The sequence below is a fragment of the Ptychodera flava genome, chromosome 11 (assembly GCF_041260155.1).
Source record: "Ptychodera flava strain L36383 chromosome 11, AS_Pfla_20210202, whole genome shotgun sequence".
NCBI lineage: Eukaryota > Metazoa > Hemichordata > Enteropneusta > Ptychoderidae > Ptychodera > Ptychodera flava.
Genome location: NC_091938.1, coordinates 21,217,418 through 21,236,339, shown reverse-complemented (window position 1 = coordinate 21,236,339; position 18,922 = coordinate 21,217,418). Strand labels below are relative to the sequence as shown.

Sequence of the window (18,922 nt, the reverse complement as noted above, 5' to 3'; positions counted from 1 at the left end):
TCATCATGCTTTCCGTCTCTGTTTTCCAACAAAGCAGCAGAATAGTGTCCGACCTTTGCATCAAATAGGGACATTTGACGTCGTCCAAGTTAAAATTAAAGGCGCCACATTCATACTACAAAAAATAGCTGATAGCCTGTTGTCAAATTAAATATTTGTTAGCAGAAAAAATTGGGACACGCACAACTCGTGATATGCGCCGTCTCGACAAAAAGACACATGAACGCAAAGACACACTTGAGGGAAACATCTATCTTGGAGTTTTGAATAATTTAAAACTTTGCATAATTAATTATTTTGTGGCGCAAGACAACTATAAACATTGATAACCAGAAACTTAAATTTAAAAAAGAAACGTGATATTTATGAGAAATTTGCTCTCACTACGTATACAGTGATCTGCAGAAAAATGATCATGATTATCATTCGACTGAAATTCATTGACTCAAAGTAGGATCTGTCATACATTCAATCCCGATGGGAATTGTAGCCGCCTGATTAATATGGTAGTTTTCTCATTTGTCAAAGCAAACACAAAACTTTCGAGATGAAATGTGCTTTTGTTCGCGTGTTTTCTCAGTTGGCATGACGCCAAAGCACAGATCTAAATGTCACGTCGGGTCACTCGAGTGAGCCGCCTTGAACTAGAAAGACGAATGAGGGACGAGTCCGGTTGCTCTGACGATCAAGACCAGGTATTACGTAAGTTAGGAGAGTATCGTAGGCCAAGTGTATCGTAGATGCTCAAGGACGTCGCATCGATATGTTGGTTGTTTTCCTCGTCCTGTAATTACCCGTGTTTCAAGCCAGGTATGATATTTAGTCGTATATGTTTTACATCGGTTGACGGAGTATCGTTTCCATATCGTTGAAAAGTATTCTGCTGTTGTTAATATGATTTATGTGTCGTTCGTCTGAGAAAAGTGTAAGTACGCAATATAGGAGTGTTAAGATGCTTTGTCTTATGTCAAAAGAAGTACAATAACGATAATGCGATGCAATGATACCAAAGTATTTATTAATGTAGTTTTTTTTAAATAGCGTATTTTGTTCGCCAAGTATGATAATGCTCAACGGATACTGTACGCGTAACACATATTTCTGCAAAGATCAACGCGTGGTAAATTGAACCATTTTAGACAATGTTTTCGTTAATTTTATGAAAGAAGTCAACATTACCTCGCCTTTAGCTCTGTTGCTGCCGCAAGGCTTGGATAACATAGGTGCTATATAAGAGAACTCTTACAACCTTTTTTCAGTGTAAATGATAAAGACGATGAAAAGTTCACCAGTGATACAAATACAAAGTTACTCCACCTACTGTGTGGTAAATGTCTGCTGCATTTAATACAAAAATATGCCTGCAACTTGCTAAATATCTCATGAAGAGAGCATATTGGACTTTCCTTGTTCATTGTAACGGCATTCGTTCAATTTTCGAATTTTGAAAAGAAAGGAGACCGTTGCAACGAACTACTGAACACAAATTTAATATTATGTATTCTTGAATCTTAATTTCACTATCATGGTCGACATTTTTGAAGTCTGGAACCGTGTGGCTATCCTCCGGGGACATGCTTACTAAGCCGGTCGGAAACTGGAACCTTTCTCCTAGATCGAGGTTTAAGGTAGAACGCGCTTAGGGGACAGATGGCCGGACTCCCCATTTCTATAATTCTTTTCTGATCTACCACTTATGGGGGTTCATTTTAAAGCTCTTGGAGAAAGAAAAACTTCTAGCAACTTAGTTTTGCGAATATCAAAAAAAAATACCCCCAAAAGAGTTAACACCTGAATGGCGGCCATTTTGAATTTCAAATATCTCGAAATGTTGGGTAATTTGTTTCGCTAGTTCCAAACTTTGCACGGTGACCCCTGATTTTTATTGCTGATTTAGTAGGAGAATGATTGAGTGTCATTCAGGAAAGTTTGAGCAAAAGTTTAAGTCTTTCACTTTCGAGGCGCATACTACCTTAAATGTAAGTAAGGCTGATCATGCTTATTTAATTATCGGCCAATTTGCTACCTATTCTGACGAGTTGCGTTTATTCGGAAGAAATCGAATTGAGCAGATGCTTAACAGCGAGGACTACTTTTGTGTGAGCTTTGTGATTAGAGTTGAATACATTCGTATACGAATTTGAACATGTATGTGCTGGATTATAACTACTTTTATTATGTGTAGAGCGCACTTCAACGTTTCACTTGTTGATAGTTGTGAAAACAAATAAGCAATCGCCTTTTTATTTATTATTAATGAAACATCCATTCAGATGTATCTTTCATCGTAGTCATTTCTTTGCGAATACCGTGACTCTCAATGCACAATAACATGTTTGATGTGCATTATGTATTAGATCCAAGAGCTTTCATGTGTGAAGTGTAGCAATTCATCCAGTATTTGGCGGCCCACGGACCACTTTTGACTTGAACTGCAGTCCAGTTTGCTTGTAAAACAAAATTTGTTCATCATACAAGAGCGTTATTAATTTTATTATCACTGGTTAATAGGAGGAATAGAAAATCCACTGAACACTAGCGGTGTAACCTTTTCACGTGCTACAATAATTATACATTTACACTTATTTGCAGCGATTGGAGAGTTCCCGTACTTCGACATGTTAAAGAGAAAGATGGATTTCATCCGGATTACATGCTGCTTGCTGATTTTGGTTCACTTATCCAAACCACAAAATGTTGGTATGTTTTGTTGTTTTCTACTCACTTTTTGGTTGTCCTCGTTGGTTGATGTTTATAAGGAAACAATGAGGACTGTTCAATAACACTCTTGTACAAAACTGAATATGCTTATTGTTCGCAATAATGCTGTATTTGATACCTTGATTTTCTTGGTTCAAATTATCCTGTGGCGAGTGCGTATTATTAAAGAATTATATGACACACTTTGCTTGCATTGATATAAAAGCACGATTGCTTGGATACGCTCTTTGTTCTATTCATGGCAGCAGTCCACACTTGAACACCACAGGCTATCGGTTGTACAGCGGCCCACCCATAAAGGGGCATCGCTGTTTTACCTGGCATTTTCAATTTTGAAACACTGTTTAAAAACTGACGAGTGAACGATAGATAAAATAGGACGTATGGTACATTTGCCTTTGGATCTGCCATTGGATATTTAATCATTAATTACTTTTCAGGAACAATGCCCTTTTGGCTTGCTTTCACACTGCTTTCGCATGATATTTTACTAAGCTTGTTGTCCCTCGGCCCCGGGAAAGACACCAACTCAGCCACACAGTAATCGACTGTGCTGTCTGTCAGAAACGGAGGATGGGACGCGTTTAATTGTCTCGATTAATTTAAGGAAAACAATGACTGTCTCCAAGGCAACCGTCACACGATCGAGTCAACCAAATTACTGACATAGTCTTCCGCTGGCACACCTATACTTCAAGTTTTGGCTCGCCATGGTAGTTATTGTTCACAGCTTTGCAGTTAACCCTCCTTCGTCTGAAATTAGTTTTACAAAAAAAGACATGATTATGATAATGATTATGATAATGAAAAATGCTTCCCTATATTTTCCTGCTATTTCTGTACCCAAATTTAAGACGGATACTCATGCACAAAAGGTTAATTGATAGCTGGAATAACACGATGGTATTCATATTTCACTTTTTTGTTTCGTCTGATTTCTCCAGATGACAGGTGTCCTGAAGGATGGCTGTTGGCGAACTCGAACGACACGTACACGTGCTATTTCTTGAGCACAGAATATGCAACTCAAACAGCCGCCATCTCACATTGCGAGTCCTTTGGATCGACTTTGGTTATGTTTAAGAGCCACGATGAATATATTCAATTTGAAGATATCCTGCGTCGGGAGAATAAGTCAGGGCCATTGTTTATTGGATTAAAGTACAATATGGGTAGTGTAAGTAATGATGTTCCCTTGAGCTTGTATCCGAAACTTGAAGGGTACAAAATATTCAAAGGGATAATATTTGTAATTGTTTGTAATATTTTTCAGTACATTTCCCCTTCTTCTACTCCCTAAGGCATGTCGACAAACAAAGCATAAGCCTGGAAAATACGACGCATTTCGTGCACTATGCGATGTTATCAACATTAACAAGTAAACTAACGTAGGCTAACATTCCGTTGTCAACATAAGCATCATTAAACATTTCACATGTATAGGCTGTGTTGACAAGTTGAAGAATCGGTATTTCAAAATCGTTATGGAGCAGAACGGGGTGCATTATAAAAACTGGACAAACATACCGGAAAGTACATTCAAGACGTACAGATTCATGTAACAAAGAGTTTTCAAAGTTATATGCCAGACCGAAACGTTCTTCCTGCAGTTAGTGCTTGCCAGGTTCAATCGATCATGTATGAACAATTTACGATGACGTCATAGATGAACATTCGAGATTGCGACCATGATCACAAGCATCCGTAAGTTAGGCAATATCTGTCAGACTGAAAAAGACTCTTGAATACAACGTAAAATGACTGATATATAAAAAACATTCGCAAGAATTTTCGCCTGTAGTAGTATTAAAGATAAGGAAATAAGGAAATTTATAGAGAAATTCAAGGAACCCTATTTCACTAACTGTTTAAAATTGAGGAGAATTACTTTGATTGAAGGCCTGAATCTCATTCTGATGTCTTCTTATACGCCATATTCCATATGCGTAATGGGGCATATTGGCGCACCATACAGTAATATACCACTGGCAACCGTGACACTTTAGTAATTGTAATAGACAATGCACAATGCCGTAGAATACCGTAATTAATTCATTTGGTGATGTCATCTTTACATCAGTCAAAATGGCGCTGGGTCGATGAGACTGTATATTCGTTACCGTCAGAGGAAACGGAAGAAGCTTGGCCTCACCCAGTCATAAACTGCGTGTTATATATTAGATGGTCTCAGAAAACAGTTGTTGCGATTGCCCGTTGTGATGGCAACCACTCCTTCATTTGTGAGAAAGAGGCTAGTCCAGGTGAGTTCAAGGGTCATCTTATATCGTTAACGGTACAAATAATAGTGCGTTTAAAAATACGTACTGGTCGTCAGTCACAAAAATTGCAAGCACTTTTTCCAACTACAGGGAACGGTCGAGAGACAAAGCCCGCAGAGATATTTTGTGGAGCAAGATGTCCTGCAAGGAATTTCACATTATATAAATCAGCATTGATATTATTTTCAGTAGCACATAATAAATGTGACCGGCAGACTTTGTTTAGACTGACACAAAATTTGTGTACTGAAAGTTTCAATTAGATGTTAATATGCAAATATTCCACTCCTATAAGTAATTTTATTGGGCCTTCTCCAATAGGCTGCCATGACCTTTGAGAAAACCCCAAAACAAGTTGTGTTTTTATCTTGTGCGTAGATCCGACAAAAATATACCTGCAGTTTTTCTCACGTTCTCTTTGACTTTCTCCTTCAAAAGATTGTCCCGCCGGTTGGATGATCTCGGAAACCCAGGACATGTGTTATTTCTTAAACGAAGAAAAAAGAACGTGGGCAGACGCTAAAAAGCACTGCGAGGTCAACTTAGCGTCACGTCTACCGATATTGAGCAGTAATGTATCAAGTGATCGTATGGAGGAAGCCTTGCGGCAGGAGAACAAGATTGGTCGTTGGTATATTGGGAATGTAAGTAATGACATAGACGGCAATACCGTCGTCATGACACTGGCAATTCATATTCTTACAATCATAAGCCCTATCGACATATCATGAGCAAATAGCATATCAATCAAACTGCCGTAACCCAACGTAAGATAAATCTGCGTACCATTCAATGATTTGTCCCATTTGTTGACGAAAATGACTGTTTGAATCAGTTAGCAGTAAGTTAAGTCTACTTAACAAACTACCACTATCCAGCTGCTGTCCCCGGATAGGATTATCGTTCCAGTAATGTTGCGTTATTATGACGGCTACAAATGAGAGCTTTTCTCAGTTTGTTGCCGAAATTGCTGTGAGCGGAGCAAGCGTCTTCTGTCATGCGCAGTAGGCAACGCCATTGGAAACTCTTGATTATGGAGCCTCCTTGTTTACTTCATACCCTTTGTTAAACACTAATATCCGCGCCTAAAATAAAATAGCCCTGTAGATTTCGATCTGCTTTGCGAAAGTATAGCTTCGGTAGCTTGATGTGTATCTCATCATGTACATGTGTAAAATCTTTTCTACGAGGGTTGGATGACAAGTTTTTAGTCTAACTACTGCATGAATTTCTGTCCTATTTATTTTTCAACATAGTCCCCTTGCAGTCCACACACTTCTACCAGCGGTGCTGCAGCGCTTGGGTCCCTGCTTTGTAGGAGGTTTCATGTTGGTCGTCAAAAAGTCCTGAACGGAGGATATGACGTCATCATCATTGTCAAAATGCTCTCCAGCTAACAGATGCAAGTCTGAGGGTGTTAAATAGGTCAGGAGAGTATGATGGGTGTGGAATGAGTTTGAAGCCGCAGTCACGCACTGTTGCCATGGCAATGACTGACTTATGGGGTTGATCATTGTCCTGATGGAACAAGCCACCTTTCATTTTTTTAAAAGCCTCCCGTATATCTTGTATCAGCAGTCAAATACACAGCGAACTGAAAATAAACCAGTCAGTCATCTGAATGGTTGAAATAAATGCAAACCAAGCTTTATTGATCTGGCATTACTCCTTCATAGTTAGGCTCCGAATTTTTCATCCGGCCCTCGTACATGTGTTGCATATACAAAACGGGTCATAAGTTTTCTGCAGCAGATACTTTGATGTCGCAATTTGGACTTATTGCTGTGAAACAAATTAAATATGTCGATAATGCCCCGCGCTTCTTATTCTATTCTATAAATTAAATTATGAAAGCAATTTAGTTGCAGTATTATGGCGAAACGGAGTGGTGGAGTTTATGTGTTACAATACAGAGAAATGAGAACAACGCTTTCAACTGGTATAATATGCGCTGCAATGATCTGTATGAATTCGCATGTGCAAAAAAACTGAGTGAGTATAAGGGTAGCTTTGCCGACTTTTACATTGACTTCAATTAATCAATTAATTAGCTATGAAGGAATGAATGAATGAATTTCAATGAATGAATGAATGAATGAAGTTCAATGAATGAATGAATGAATAAATTAATAATTAATTCATTCATTAATTGATTTAAGTCAATATCAAATTTGATTAGTAATATTAGATCAATTTCAGCATTGAAGAATGGTTTCAGTTCAGATGATATGTTCAATGACATTTACCCCTAAGCATTTACTTACCGGACTATTATTACCTATGATTTAGGACTTGTTATCCTTTTTAACACTAGATACCACATCTGCCCAGACTGATACGACAACAGAAGGTGTCAAAATGACCTCATTCGGTTTGACAAGCCCAGCAGTAACGGAAGGAGCGTCAGAAGAAGTCAAAATGAGTTCGTTCGGTTTGACAAGTCCAGCAGTAACAGAAGGAGCGTCTGAAGGAGTCAAAATGACGTCATTCGGTTTGACAAGCCCAGCAGTAACGGAAGGAGCGTCAGAAGGAGTCAAAATGACGTCATTCGGTTTGACAAGCCCAGCATTAACGGAAGGAGCGTCCACCATATCAGATCCGGACCAGTCTTTATCTTCCATTCAATTATCAACTGCTAGTCAATTAAAGAGACAGTCATGCTTCTACGAAACAAAGAGAGACACTGGAACACTTTCTTTTCCGAGTACAGCACGCCGTGGTCATGCAATGCGCTTGGAGGTAATGCATGGTGGGCATATTGTTATCAGCTGTGGAATCGGTTATCGGAAAGATCACAATCTTGCTACTTGTGACCATGGAATATGGTTGCCATCTCCGCCAATGTGCCGAGGTATGAATTATCGTATACCGATTTTAGATATCAAGACTAATTTTAAGATTCCGAATTACGGAATACGCCCTTGTTTATAAAAAGACGAAATATTTTGCCAAGTTATTTCTGCCAACCAGTAAGACAACAAGCACAATCGAATCTAAGATACATTCTTACATCTTCAGTAGGCTGAGATGGGTAAGAAGGCCAGAGTTGAACTGAATTTCTCTCGAGCATACTCTATAGTATTGCGCGAACGAAATGTAACTAGCAATTGAAGGTATACAGTCACATGTAATCTAAATATGCCCATATATGGTCAAAGGGGCGTTCTTTGGTATTGAAAATGCCCATGTGAGGGCGCTGTTTTAAAAGTGGCCACCCGCTTAAAATCTGTGATTGGTTAGATTTCCTCTTTCCACGGTAACTCTGGCTAAATTGGAACAGGTGACAGTATACCTTTAAGAAAATTGGCAATTAATGTGGTATGCGCCTCGAAAGTGAAAGACTTAAACGTTTGCCCAAACTTCCTCAATGAAACGTTCAACCATTCTCTTACTAAATCAAGTATAAAAATCAGGGGTCACAAATTACCTTATCTTTACTGATATTTGAAATTCAAAATGGCCGCCATCTCTCTGTCAACTACTGTGGGGAAAAATACAATTTTTTCTCTTTCGAAAAACTTCGGTGGTGGAAATTTTCTGGATCCAAGAGCGTTACAATATCCGCAACAAGCGGTAGACTAGCAAAGTATTGTACAAATTTGACAGTCCAAATATTTGTCCTCGAGGGGCATTCTACCCTTACTACCTTAAGCTGCTCCCTGCCACCTCTTAGAAGAATGTAATGAATTGAAGAATACGGCGGTGTCGCGTTTTTTTAAAACTAGAATTAAGGTAGAAAGATGACTGCGCTGGGCAGCCGGAGTATTTGTTTTGCTTGTTTGTTCATACAATATAAGTAACGTTAGTGGCAAATTCAAAACGGGAAACCCGTATTTTCATTTAACATGAGAGCTATACTTGATAATTAATCTTTATAATTGTAAAGTTGTTTCACATCATGTTTGATTGAGATAAATGTTAACAAAACGATATAATTTTCTCTACTAGGATATTAATGCTTATGGCGTTTTGTGCCAATCAGATGCCATACATGGCAATTTCTCAAAAAGCAATGAAGGATGTGACCACCCGGTGCCAAATAAGCTGAAATGGAATGTCTGTGTAGTTTACACCCCGCCCTCCCAGAGTGTGTGAAACAGATATTCACTTCTGACCTGAAGTGAGGCATTCCATTTCGACCGTTTTGGTGTGGTATTCTATTATGCTCATGTTCCACTGCACAGGTGTGCAAAGAGTAGACAGTTAAATATTAATTATTAGAACTAGGTCCAAAACATAAAATTGTACTTGTTTGCCAGCCATGCAGGACGGGAAATTGCTATCTGAAATTAATTATTTATAGGAGAAAGAGTATATCAGCCTGCACGCTTTTGTCTGTGATCAGGTTGGCATGGCAGAGTACTGAACCTCAGTAATTAGATGCACGCTTGACTTACTTTCGCTTTACATTTTCACCTCTAAGAGAAGTTGCCGCTCACCCTAGTAGTCTGCTTTTAATTATTAAACTCAAAAGTTGTGTCCTTAGGTGTCCAAATCACTCGAGGTCATTCCTTTATTCTTACATAAATGTCGATTATCGTAGCGGATGTTGACTCTATCATCAATAACGACATTTTAAATTAACTCACCGCGAGTTAATTTTAAGTCTTTTTTCACTGTGAACATTAACCAAACAACTATTATGTAGTTAATTACGAACGCTAAAAATGACGTTTAGATGAATTACAACTAACAAACTCTATTATTAGGTGAAATGAATAGACAATTCCCGTGACGGTTTTACAACATGTAAATTATGAATATAGCATTTTGATATGTTATTTGCCTTTACACTTAGTAGAGTTGTGTTTCGATATTTTGATTGGGTTATTCTTTTATGTTTAATTCAAGTGTACGTGCATTAGATGAAGCAGTCCCCTTTAATGTATTGTTTATGGCGTCATATCTCGACAATAGGCATGGGTATCGGGCGAGAATAACAGAAAGACGAACTAAGACTTGTAAGATCTTACGCCTGTAAGACCGTCTTCTTAAAAAGCCAAGTAGAAATATCTAAGCAGCTTGTTCTTGTCGTCTTTTTTTTTAATCAGTCCATCATCCAACGGGCGTTAGCCCAATTACAGGATGAGGTACGCATAACCCACTAACCCCCAATGGAGCACTGAGGAGTAAAGTGCCTTGCTCAAGGGCACAACACCGTGCTAGAGTCTTGAACTCACCGTCCTCCGACAGTGAGTCCATTACTCTGGTCATACCGGGTCTTGAACCGGGTCTCGAACCCACCATCCTCTGATAGTGAGTCCGTTGCCCTACCCACTGGTCCACGGTGCCTCACGGTGTCTTACGCGATCATTAGTACCATCGCATCGACCTAGGGAAATTCGAAAATCGTAGCTACATGTATTTAGACATACCTTTCCTCATACTTCTGTAGTTTATCTGACGCCAGTTGAATTCTCCAAGTGATACTCATCAAAATCGTCATTTTCTCTTTTTGATAACTTAAAACACCGTAGGGGTTGCATCGGTGTATACATTTCGTAGTGCCTTGGTGAATATTCTTATGATGTTTAATTTTGTATAAAAAATTGTTTGAATGATGTTTTTGATGACTGTAATAATTGTTACTGTTATCTCTATTGTTACTATTATTTTGATGATTTTATTTTCGAATGAAACACGCTCTGTAAATCTTTCTTTTGTGGATGTACATTTACAAGACGTTGTTCAATGTGCGATGCTAATCAACTGACAGTTAATATAAGTAAAACAAAGTATGTACTTTTTCACAGCAATCATAACTCTGTAACACTACAAGGCAATTTATCTGTAAAGAATGCTATCATAGAAGAAGTTCTACAAGCATGTTTGTTGGGGTTGTTTTTGATAAACATTTGACATTGAAATTTCATAATAATGAGATAAATAATAGTATAAGAAAAAAAGTAGGAAATATATTTAGGCTAAGAAATTATGTACCACAGCAAATTCTAGTACTGCTCTACAAAGCTTTTATTGAACCAAATATTATGTATGGTCTTGAGGTATGGGGAAGTACATATCCATCATATTTACATCAGATTTTTATCACCCAAAAAATGCTGGTACGAATAATTACGTTTTCAAGATTTCGAGAATCTATTGCACCTTTATTCTTCAGACTAGGTATACTGAATGTCTATAAACTTCATAAATTACTTCTGGAAAATTCATGTTTGATTTGCATCATAAAAATATACCACATAATTTGAGTGATTACTTTAGATAAGCTGATCATTGCTACGACATTCGATTTAAACTGGGTCAAAACTTGCCTTTACCGAAAGTACGTATACGTACAACTGCAGGACAATTTGCAATTTCATATATGGGTGCCAAAGTCTGGAACAGCCTACCCAATATTGTCAAACAAAGTGCAACAAGAGATTTATTTATAAACTCATTAAGACAGCATCTCTTAAGTGAATACCAAGATGTGTGAATATTTATCTATCTTTTTTTTCATTTAAAATATAGAATTTTGATAATTAACATAATTAGCCCTTAAAACAAATATTGCAATGTAATTTCATGAAAATGGGGCCAGGCTCGATTAGCTATAAGCTATTATTCCTGGCACCAAATTGCCTCTTTCCTCGCCATTGTATACTTTGTATACCTTGTATACTTATACTTATATTTTGAATTGGCAATAAAGTAAAGTAGTAGTAGTAGAAATTAATTTGCACAAATGAAAATTATTGTGTTGCTCTTCACGTATAAATTGGCTCGACTGTTCACTTTATTGGCAGCTGACTCATAGCTAATCAAAATAATTGAATATAGTGTACAAAATACATTGTATCTTCTATACCATTCCGTAGCTGGTCAAATTCTTTTTTAATTTACGGCACGATGAAGCACCCAAAGGAAGTAAACGTTTTCCAGGCCGTGATTTAAGCATTTTATAGCTGGCATAGCACTACTGCAGCGTAAGTTTATGCCATTTGCAAAATTATATTTCAACAAAATCGACGCACGCTGTGGGCATTGTATCAAGCCTAAGGGAACTAACTGGCATACATGTAATAACAACGTGCACACTTAGTAACATCAATTTACATTTCAGATATAAACGAATGTGAAACACAAACGCAAGAGGCTCCGATTTCCGATCACAATGCAGTTTGTATCAATACATTGGGCAGTTTCGAGTACGTATGTAAGACTGGGTTTGTTAAAGAGATGGAATTCGGATTCTGCGTTTCTACCCTGACCACAACAGGAAGTTCAAGTAAACCAGAATATACTGGTAAGTAGGGAAAAATTCTGCTGTCAGTGTTGAATATTGATAACAACAACTGTTGGCATAAAGAATTCTAGGACAGGCAAATCATTGTTACGCCCGTTTGTACTGCAAAACTATTGATTTGATACATCAGTAGCGACCTGATGACGACAAAGTGAAACTTAGTATAAAGACAGGTCTTATCATTTTAGTCTTACCAATTCATGAGCTCTTTGAAATATAGAAATATAAAAACTAGAACTGTACGCTGACGAAAACAAATAAAAATGCTCTTAGTCAGATTATTATAAATAGAGGTTGGTCGATAGATCGATCACAGAAAGCTTACGCTGACTCTCAAGGAATTGTAATTGTGACAATAATCTTGTTTGTCAAGAAACAAACAAACTTACCGAGAAGCGGTAATGTTCAATCGCACCAGCTCTGAAATACGTGTACAGCGTTAGCAAGAGTTCAAATATAGTTACGGGTGCGTTTAAAAGTAAGTGCGTTTCGTTCATTTTAGGTAAAAGTTGCGTTTTAGATCACGATGAAGTTTGGGGTGTCGAATGGATGGGGACGCCGGCCAACACGTATACTGAGTGGTTTAAGTGTCCAAATGCACACGGTAAATATATTACAATTCTTGTTTGACATCGTATAGAAAACTCCAAGCAATCGCCATTGCGCAATGATCAAATCATAAAACGCCACAGTGATTAAACTGACTACTGCTTAGATTTATGTAAAATATGATTCACATGAGGGATTGTGCTTTTGTGAAATTGCTAGGATTTCACATGGTTTGATTTGTGTAACTGCAATTTTCTACGAATAAAGGTCCGTGATGTGAGAGCTAATTGTTTAGCGTTGCTATGAGCATTCCTCATATGCCTCTGTTTCAGTCACGAGCGCTGAAAGTTAAGATAAACATCCGACCGAGTTTTGAGGAACAATCAATGCTTGAAATCAAATACTATATAGCAATACTATGATGCAGTTTTGCCATTCGTGTTCTCTATTTTAAGTTCATTTGGCAAAGAGCAAAATCCTATGTACATCCTAAGTACCAACAGCAGTCAGATACATACCAACTGTAAAGACCACCTACATTGTATATAAGAGCCGCTCCTAAACCCTTTCTATTTTTATGAAGGATATGATACATTTGTAATAAATGTCAGCCCTACCCAAATTGTCCACGGAGAGATAGAGGCTTCCATGAAATTTGGTTTATCGTTCCATGCACATTTTTGACCGATTTGTATTTCTCTATATGGGACGGGAGTACTGTTAGTGTTTGCAAAATGAGAAATTCCCACGGTAAATTTTCTTTTCAAACATTGTACGGCACGTTACATTCGAGAAGACATTTTTGTTACGATACTGAGGAAGTGACTCTTTCCTGGTGCGCAAGAAATTTGGACCAAAACAATAACAGCAATCCGTTCTTTTCAGGAATAATGAGACGATATTGTGATGAGCACGGTGTATGGGCTGTACCGGACACAACATACTGTGTAAGGGAGGTCATGTCAGAACTTGAGAGGTCATTGAATGTGAGTGTAAAGATTTGTAATACCGTAATATGTATGATCAGTAACGTTTATATGAAGTAAAACGCGAATGAAATTTACAACCCATCAGATTTCAATTCATCAGGCCCTGAAACGGATAGGCAAGCCTTATCGCATTCAGTTTGTTGAATGAATACACATTGAGCCGCAAAAAATCTAGTAACGTTTGTTTTCGAATATCTATTCAGAAATTACAAAATTATACATTACTTATGCAGACGTGAAGGGGACAGTGACGTCCTGTGTAATATTTGTGTCGGGTATCCTCTGCATACTGTAGCGTCCCTTGATTAGATAAAGCCATGATTACGACCTTTAAGTTTCTAACTTCACACACCTATCACCCCTTTTTCTGCGTACTGCGTTTTGCGGCCGCATGTTCCAGGAAAGCGTTTTGCAAGACATTGTCAAGACCACAGATCTTCTGAAACGGTTGGGCGATTCCTTGAAACCTGGGGAAACAATAACTGGTGGTGACCTCTTAGTGGCCAAAGATATTTTATCTACCATTGCTCAAAATAAATTCTTGAACCAGAACGAAAGTTGGACGGATCTGCTAGCACTTATCAAGGTATGATTATTTCCTTTAGCGTCGTTTTAACTCTTACAGTAGGAAGTGAGGTTATTAGCAAATGACGTTACCAGTTACGGTTTAAAAGTCCAATCGAGTAATTCCTGCCTAGAGTATGCCATATCTATATGATCCAATGACAGCTGCAAAGTGCATTGTGATAGAGGGCGCTGTCATTTGGTTTTCTCGAGCAACTGTTACAGAAAATAGACAAATGAAAATTTACGCTTACACGCTTATCACGTCTAAGTTTCGCCTTATACTTGTTCCTCATTTTAGCACTTTTTGGAGGCCAGCAGTAACAGTCTTAACTTACAAGTTGAAGTACAGTGGAAGCAAACATACGGGGTAAGCTTTGATATATACACCGAAGTTGTCATAATGAATTCAAGATCGACTGGCCTTTATTAGGAGTTGGACGTAGAGTGGATCTGTCAATCTGTGGCTAGTAGGCACATGAAGTAAATATGCTTGACCTAAACGATGTTGTGAATGGATTCGGTGAAATGATTAAAGTCAAGAAGTCCGACGAAACTAATTTGTTTATCTTTTTGCAGGGAAATTCATCTGTGTTGGTAGCTAATTACTGTCTATTGAACTTTGATCCCAACACGCTAGATTTTTAGTCACTGAAATTTTCGGCTGCAGCACTACAACCTTCGTCAGCAGAATAACCCGATCTCAATGTCGTAACCTTTCGGACACGTGACATCAAAATCGGGTTATAGACTTTTGGTAACTTATGCACTGTCTCTATTAAGAGATGGCTGGTAACCACGGATATATATCGCCTCCTTAACACCTCTTTCGAAGTATCGGGGATCCCTTTAAGGAATTTCTACATTTTCCAAGTCCACAAAGTGGTCTGGTGATTCAATGTGGATATGTTGGGAAACCTCCGATGTTGTAGAGCTGGGACGCCGGTGTTCAAGAAATCAAGTTTTTAGAGTTCTCTACGTTTCGCCGTTGTAAAATTGTGTGCAGGGGCCCTTATCGGTCTGACCTTGACACGGAATCGTGTAAACAGGACCAGTGATGTCTTTCTTGGCAGTTTTGTCTTTCTGTGCAAGTGGTAACTGGCGTAGTGTTTGTGTAGGTCTCTTTCGGTTTACTGACCCGATTGAACGTCCATGATAGATACCCACAATTCGCGAGAGCCTGCGTGATGACGATCCCATGACGTAAGTGCACTGTTTACATCGATTCCAATAGACAGAGCCCTTGGAGTTGTTCATCATAAACTGGAGAAAGACAATACTCTTGACAAAAAATTCACCTGTCAGTAACGCAAGTTGTCAAACTATAGGATGTCTTCTTACGTTGCACATATTTTGTATACAACGGAGTATATTACTTACAAAGTCATGGAGCAGCAATGGGTTCACCCGTGTCGCCTATTGTTTGCATTTTGTATATAGAACCATGGCTTATTTTAAAATTAACGATTCGTTTGTTAATTTTCACACTAACAGCCAAAACATTTCGGACACTAAACACACCAAAGCACATACAAGACGAGATGAGTGATTTGTGAAGCCACTTTCCCTTTATTACACCTCAAGAAGTGTCATGCTCAGAAATTCACAGACCATCAGAATACTCTTGACCCTAATATTAAATTCACAACTGAAGGTGGAGAGAACAGGTCGCTCGCTTCTTGGATACCTTATCGGTAGTCCAAGAAGACGGCTCCATAAATCTTAAAATCTACCGCAAACCTACTCATACAGATCAGTATTGAATTTCACGTCTAATCACTCGTTACAACATACACTTGGAGTGATACAAACCCGCTTCTATCGGGCAGAGTCCGTTATTACCGATGTGACTGGTTGTGTAGAAGAAAAGTAACACATCACGCAGGCTCGCGCTCTCGCGAAATGTGGGTATCCGTCATTGACGTTCAATAGGGTCAGTAAACCGAAAGAGACCATCTCAAAAGAACGAAAAAAATCGTTCGCAAAGGACAGATTGTTCTATCTTATGTGAAGGGTATTTCAGAGGCCCTGGAGAGGACATTCAACTCCTACGGCGTAACGGTTTCTTCAAGCCTACTCAAACTACGCCAGTTACCGGTTGCACTCAAAGACAAAACTGTCAAGAAAGACATCACTGGTCCTGTTTACATGATTCCAAGTCAAGGTCAGACCGATAAGGGCCCCTGCACACAATTTTACATCAGTGAAACGGAGAGAACTCTAAAAACAAGATTTCTTGGACACCGGCGTCCCAGCCCTACAGCATCGGAGGTTTCCAAACATATCCAAATTGAATCACCAGACCATTTTGTGGACTTGGAAAATGTAGAAATTATTGATAGGGATCCCCGATACTTCGGAAGAGGTGTTAAGGAGGCGATATATATCCGTGTTAAATGTGGAAAATGTAAATTAAAAAAAGTCTACAACCCGATTTTGATGTCTCGTGTCCGAAAGGTTACGACATTGAGATCGGGTTATTCCGCTGACGAAGGTTGTAGTGCTGCAGCCAAAAGTTTCAGTGACTAACAATCTAGCGAATTAAGATGAAAAGTTCAATTGACAGTAATTTATGTATCGTTCGATTATGCGATTATTTCGTTTTTGAAAAGTCTTTTTCAAAGTCACTTCTAAGGTGACATCTTGTATTAAGATTTGAGCCTGTGAGCCAAGGGTAACGTTGGTGTCTATAATTGAGTATTATTCTGATGAAAAATCTTTTTCGGTTAAAACTGAATTATTGTGTGAAATGACATGTCAATTCATCCGAAGTATTAATGAAATTTGCCATGCCTACCTTATCATCTTGTCCGTTTACATCTTTACTTTAATCAAAGGGAAAATGCGTTATGTCGAGGGTCAACCACAAAAAACGTCAATTATTGTCTTTATGTTCGCACAGAATCATGGACCTGATGGCAGTGCTGTGTCTATACTATCATCAATGGAGCACTTCGGTGCTACCGTGTATTTATATATGATACAGACTGGCAGAGATCTCTTCCTGCGGAGCACTAACATTGGTAATTGTTTCAGTTGATTATTTGTAATGATACGATTCTTTAATCAGATTGTGTGGTTCAATCTAGAAAAAATGATTCCTCCGATTATATTTACCTGGATTACTTACAACCGAAAATTCAGGGGTAAATTTAAATATGTATTATTTAATGATCTTGAAGCAATAATGTACTTTAGAAGCATGTACATCAGTGTTACTTAAACACTTTTTATGGTAGATGGTTTTTATGGTATACAAAATATCAATGTGAGTTTGGTACACTTCCTGATTACAATATGACTGCTTTTCATCCACAGATCTTGTTGGCTCTTTCGCTCTGTCTAGACATGCTACTGCGAACAGACGAAAGAAACGCACTCTTGATAGCAACGACACCTTTGCGATACATGATACTGTGGCATTGTCCAGCGAGTTCATCGAGCAATTTCAAACGAACATTACAGGTAACAGTAACTAACACATACGGCAAAATGAAAGGAAACTGCAACAGGAAACTTTCAGCGCATTTACAAAAGAGCCTTGCATTAAAGAAAACTTAAATAAGAAATTTGTAAATGCAGCTTCTGTGTGAAGACTGATTGACAGTTTTATAATTGCGTACAATATATAAAGGGTATTACACTAGTAAAGCCGTACTCTGATCGTACTCTTTTTGTGTTATCTCCTAGGAGATAATCAGGTTTCTTTTTCAACGAATTGTCCCTGTCGTAGACTTACCGGTTGCCACGGTGATGTTTGCTTGCCGGAATACTGGTAAAATGTTACCTGCAGACTTCAGACAACATCAAGCCAAACGGACCTGGGTGAAAAGCATCACGTCAACGAGGATTGTGAAGAGAGTGAACACAGTTGCTCTGGCAGTGTCAGTCCATCCAAAGTTAGAAAATGTCTTATATAGCTTAGACGACTTCGCTATGATTCGATTGTATAAGATAAAGGTATTTACATTATGGCTGTACAATATTAAAATCATCATCCCTGTGTACCCGCTACCTGAAGCTAGTTTACTTGGTAGCTTTGTTCAATGGCAACAGATTCCATTACATTTTGGTTATGTTATTTACTTTAGGTAAACATCTCGTTTGTATAAAGGATATTCTAAATCAGAGTCAGATTTGTCTCTGTCGTGTAAGAATACTTTATTATAATGAAATATTATATTTCTGATCGATCCGAAAGCACTGACATCATTTAAAAATGGTTAAGTAAGCCTGAACATTTGTGCAAAATTACTATTTTCAATGAAACGAATCTGTTCGAGTCATTTCAGGTACTCACCAAAACAACGCACAAATTTCATTGTATGAAACTTCCAAAATATCCCCTTGTTTAGAGGTGCTTATGAATAATTATTTAAACAATATGCACATAGAGCATTTTGTATGACTCTGCTATATAATGTTTAGCAGACGACACTTAATTGTAAGGGAGCTCTTTCATTGGAAGTATTACTATCAAGTTTTGTGCTTTTATAAAAAATGTACAATAGATTTGTTATACCATACTACGTTTTATCCGTATGTGACGGTCACGTCAACGCATGCAA

At 38.2% G+C, this 18,922-nt stretch overlaps 1 protein-coding gene across 1 annotated transcript; it reads left to right on the top strand.

The window, feature by feature from the left end:
- Positions 1-639: 639 nt before the first annotated feature.
- On the top strand, positions 640-18,466 carry LOC139144407 (uncharacterized). Its single transcript, XM_070715109.1, has 17 exons — positions 640-810; positions 1,545-1,628; positions 2,593-2,700; positions 3,666-3,898; positions 4,802-4,982; positions 5,439-5,644; positions 6,869-6,992; positions 7,315-7,851; positions 12,070-12,252; positions 12,755-12,856; positions 13,687-13,787; positions 14,191-14,376; positions 14,656-14,724; positions 17,257-17,377; positions 17,673-17,819; positions 18,088-18,314; positions 18,446-18,466. The coding sequence occupies exons 3-17, from the start codon at positions 2,619-2,621 to the stop codon at positions 18,464-18,466; spliced, it is 2,520 nt and encodes an 839-aa protein (XP_070571210.1). The 5' UTR covers positions 640-810; positions 1,545-1,628; positions 2,593-2,618.
- The last annotated feature ends 456 nt before the right edge of the window (positions 18,467-18,922 follow it).

Coding starts and splice junctions, on each gene's coding strand:
- LOC139144407 (XM_070715109.1), top strand. CDS start 2,619: ATGTTAAAGAGAAAGATGGATTTCATCCGGATTACATGCTGCTTGCTG. Junction 6,993..7,314: donor CGCATGTGCAAAAAAACTGA/GTGAGTATAAGG, acceptor TTTTAACACTAG/ATACCACATCTGCCCAGACT. Junction 14,725..17,256: donor AGTGGAAGCAAACATACGGG/GTAAGCTTTGAT, acceptor ATGTTCGCACAG/AATCATGGACCTGATGGCAG.